Source organism: Aplidium turbinatum, chromosome 10 (assembly GCF_918807975.1).
Source record: "Aplidium turbinatum chromosome 10, kaAplTurb1.1, whole genome shotgun sequence".
Classification (NCBI taxonomy): Eukaryota; Metazoa; Chordata; class Ascidiacea; order Aplousobranchia; family Polyclinidae; genus Aplidium; species Aplidium turbinatum.
Genome location: NC_137481.1, coordinates 23,338,321 through 23,341,684, shown reverse-complemented (window position 1 = coordinate 23,341,684; position 3,364 = coordinate 23,338,321). Strand labels below are relative to the sequence as shown.

The 3,364-nt window shown below is 38.0% G+C and overlaps 1 protein-coding gene across 1 annotated transcript; it reads left to right on the top strand.

The window, feature by feature from the left end:
- Window positions 1-1,443: 1,443 nt before the first annotated feature.
- On the top strand, window positions 1,444-2,387 carry LOC145778473 (alpha-crystallin B chain-like). Its single transcript, XM_082589955.1, has one exon. It carries the CDS (start codon window positions 1,566-1,568, stop codon window positions 2,157-2,159), a length of 594 nt encoding a protein of 197 aa, XP_082446081.1. The 5' UTR covers window positions 1,444-1,565; the 3' UTR covers window positions 2,160-2,387.
- Window positions 2,388-3,364: the final 977 nt, after the last annotated feature.

Sequence of the window (3,364 nt, the reverse complement as noted above, 5' to 3'; positions counted from 1 at the left end):
GCATCTAAAATACAGTTGCCGACTCAGTAACTTATAATCATTAGCTAAAAGCAAAGCTACATTTCACACCAATAGACATTCTAAATGAAACTAAATAGTTATACTTAAGGTCTAGTAATAGATGCAGCACACAAATAACTTTGGCAGCAATGAATTCAGCTTCATCAAAATATTTAAATTTTTTGAATAGGCTATATCACAGCTAAATTTCTATCAAGAAAATAGTCTTGTGGCTGATAAAAGACAGCTGATACTCCGAACTTGGTTGAGAAATGGTCTTTTGTAGTTTCTCTTGTGAAGTCATGGTATTATGGTTATTGTTCAAGGCCATGTGAGACAGTCAAAAAACAGTAATCAGACTAAAATGAGTGGGCCTCTAAAATAGCCGTACCCCCCGGCAGGGGCGGATAACACAGCCCATGCTACGTTATATTGGGCTATGTAGCTTGGTCAGTTTAAGTTCAAAACCACAGACCAATAAAGTCCGTGTACTCTATTGGTCTGTGTTCAAAACATATTCAGGTGGTTCTTATAATAGTTAAATACCGTATCTTTATAGGCCTAGTCTAGCTCTTTGGATAGTGCATGCAGTGTGCGTTTCTGTGTTTGTATTTTGAAACAGCGCTATTATTTGTACTTTGCCACCCTCTGTAGGTATCATAGCTGATACAGCCCTCAATGTACAGTGATGTTCCAGTTTGATCGATCTCGTGCGTCTTGCCAAATTTTCTTCGCCACTAGCGTAACAAAACATGAATTCTATTTTATCTCTCCTATGTTACCTATCCTGTGATACCTATCCTAAAAAACTTATTTGAGACGCCACAAGAAAACATATTTGAAGTCATGACGTGAACGTGACCCAGCGCAGCAAGTTCTCACACCCCTGTTCTGGAACATCCTAGCAAAAATGTAGAATGTTTTTCTCTAAGCTGATTGTCAACAAGTTTAGCTGAATCAACCTCAATTGACGCAATTCAAATGTTTTTAAGAACAGCACAGACTGTTCTCGAAGCAGCGTTGCCATTTTCCTAGATTGAACGCAATTACGCAAATTGTAATTGGGTCTTTATCACCATCACACATTTCTTGCACTCTAACAGCAACAAAATTTCACTTTTTATTCATTAAAAATCTATCCTTTTGAGCATGCTTTTAACGCATTTCTACAATAGGCACCGGAAAAGACAGAAAAAAATAATTTGGCCATTCATGTGGATTTTTGCTTAAAACGTTAATGAAAATTAAAATTTGAACTTCCGTGAACACCAGTAGCTGCAATCATTGCAATAAAGTTTTTATTTGCAATAAAAAAAAAACTTTTCATTTATAGTGAGACTTTACTGTAGTAATACAACTACAATACAAAATAAGTTTAGCGTTAAGAAATTATCTACATACGGCAACCCTGTCGACTGGAAAGATTGAATTGTTCTCGAAGAAACGTGCTACGTGACCAAAAAGCACATAAACTGCTGCAATCAGTTGTTGCGCATTCAGTTTTGTTGAAAGCTCGGGAAGGTTATCTATCATTTTGTTGTGAATACGCAGAAACTTTGGTTGAAATGAGTCTCAGGCGATTTCATCCTTGGAGGGTCCACCCTGCTCATCCTTTTTGGACTGAAGATGATGATGATTTTGACATTTTTCCATTTTCTGCTTTGACTCCTCGATGGCGAAGGCAAGAAACATGGAACCCTTTCACAGATTTCGAAAGAATAGTTGCTGCAGGAGATAGAGCTACACAGGATGCGCAACGTTCAAAGCCAAAAGGTAAAGACCAAAACGTTGCAATAGGTCATGCTTCTGATGACAAGAACTTTGTGTACAACTTTGACTTGAGTGGATTTGAACCAAAAGACATCAAGTTGAAAACTGTTGGTCAAAAAGTTGTCGTGGAGGCAGAAAATGAAGTAAATGAACACGAAGAAGGTTGTCATTCATTTTGCCATCGTCATTACCACAGGTCGTTGGTTCTGCCAAAAAATGTCAAGGCAGCAGATGTAAAGTCGACAATTAGTTCTGATGGTGTGCTTCGCATAACAGCTCCATTGTTGGCTATTACTGCTCCTGAGAAGAAGGAAAGGGAAATTCCTATTCAAAAGGAAGAAAAGCCAGCTGTTGAAGACGCGCCCATGGACGATCAGGCTCAAATGTAGGCCTGTGTTATTTGGAGAGACATTTTTCTTTGCAAAGACTAGCTTGATCTAAGGGAGTCTAAGGTTCAATACTGCTTTATATTGTGTGGGCTATAAAGACATTTTTTATGGTAGTAGTCTACAGTTTTGTAAATATTCACAACATTCTTCATTTCGTGCTATGATTGCCAATTTTGTTGTGCTGTATTGTGATTTGTGAGTAACGTTTCAATGCAAGCAACTAGTAGTGGTGTAGCCTCGGTTTCTAGGCCTATACATTTAACAACTGCAGGTTAGTTTAGATTTTTTAGTTGCATTGTCAGGCTTGTTTTTATGAGTTGAAAAGTCATGGCGTAAAGTGAACATAGTGACGTCATCAGGCCTGGATTAACCATTGTGCTAGGGTGTGCTAAAGCACAGGGGCCCGCAGACAGAGGGCCCCACTTTTTCTAAAAATGAAATAAATAAAATAACGAATTTTTCCTGAAAAAAAATTAAGAAAAGTGGGGCCCCTCTGTCTAAAAAAAGTAACACATTTATCAATAGCCAGAAAAAACTCGTTCGACTGAATTTCATGTTAGTTTTTTAAATCCTATTGGTAGTTAGTAGTGAATGAAAGAGCAGTTTAGAATAGAAATTCAGAATAACCTTTCACTGCAATTTGCAGTGTAGTGTGCAGTAGCCTACTAACAGTGGTCCCTTGCACGGTTTCGTTGATTTAATGTGTGTGATTTTGCATCCATTATAGCGTAAACATTGTTGACTTAATTTGCTCATGCTCATTTAATCATCGATCACGTGCTATTTCAAAGTTATCTAACTTACCTAAGCAAGGCTCGGTTTCCTCTGCAAGCGAAACCAGCTTACTTCCATTACGCTCCACGTAAGCTGGTAAGGGCCCCCATAAATCTCATTAGCACAGGGGCCCCGTTTGACCTTAATCGGGCCTGGACGTCATGTGATTTAAACAACCCCTTGATAGTCCTGTAGAATTTGGTCTAAAAATGGGTCAACCTAGAAAAAATTCTTATAAAGACGTATGATATACCGTTGGAAAGTCAATTTCATCAGCTTTTCAATGATAGGTTTTGTCATTTTTTTTTACTTTGGGGAAAAAAAGTTACGACCAAAAACGTGCCGGGGGGGGGGGGGGTAAAAATTGAAATTAGGAAAAAAATATTAACATAAGAACATTTATTTTCTTATCTTTCCTGTAATGGGTAAAC

Coding starts and splice junctions, on each gene's coding strand:
- LOC145778473 (XM_082589955.1), top strand. CDS start 1,566: ATGAGTCTCAGGCGATTTCATCCTTGGAGGGTCCACCCTGCTCATCCT.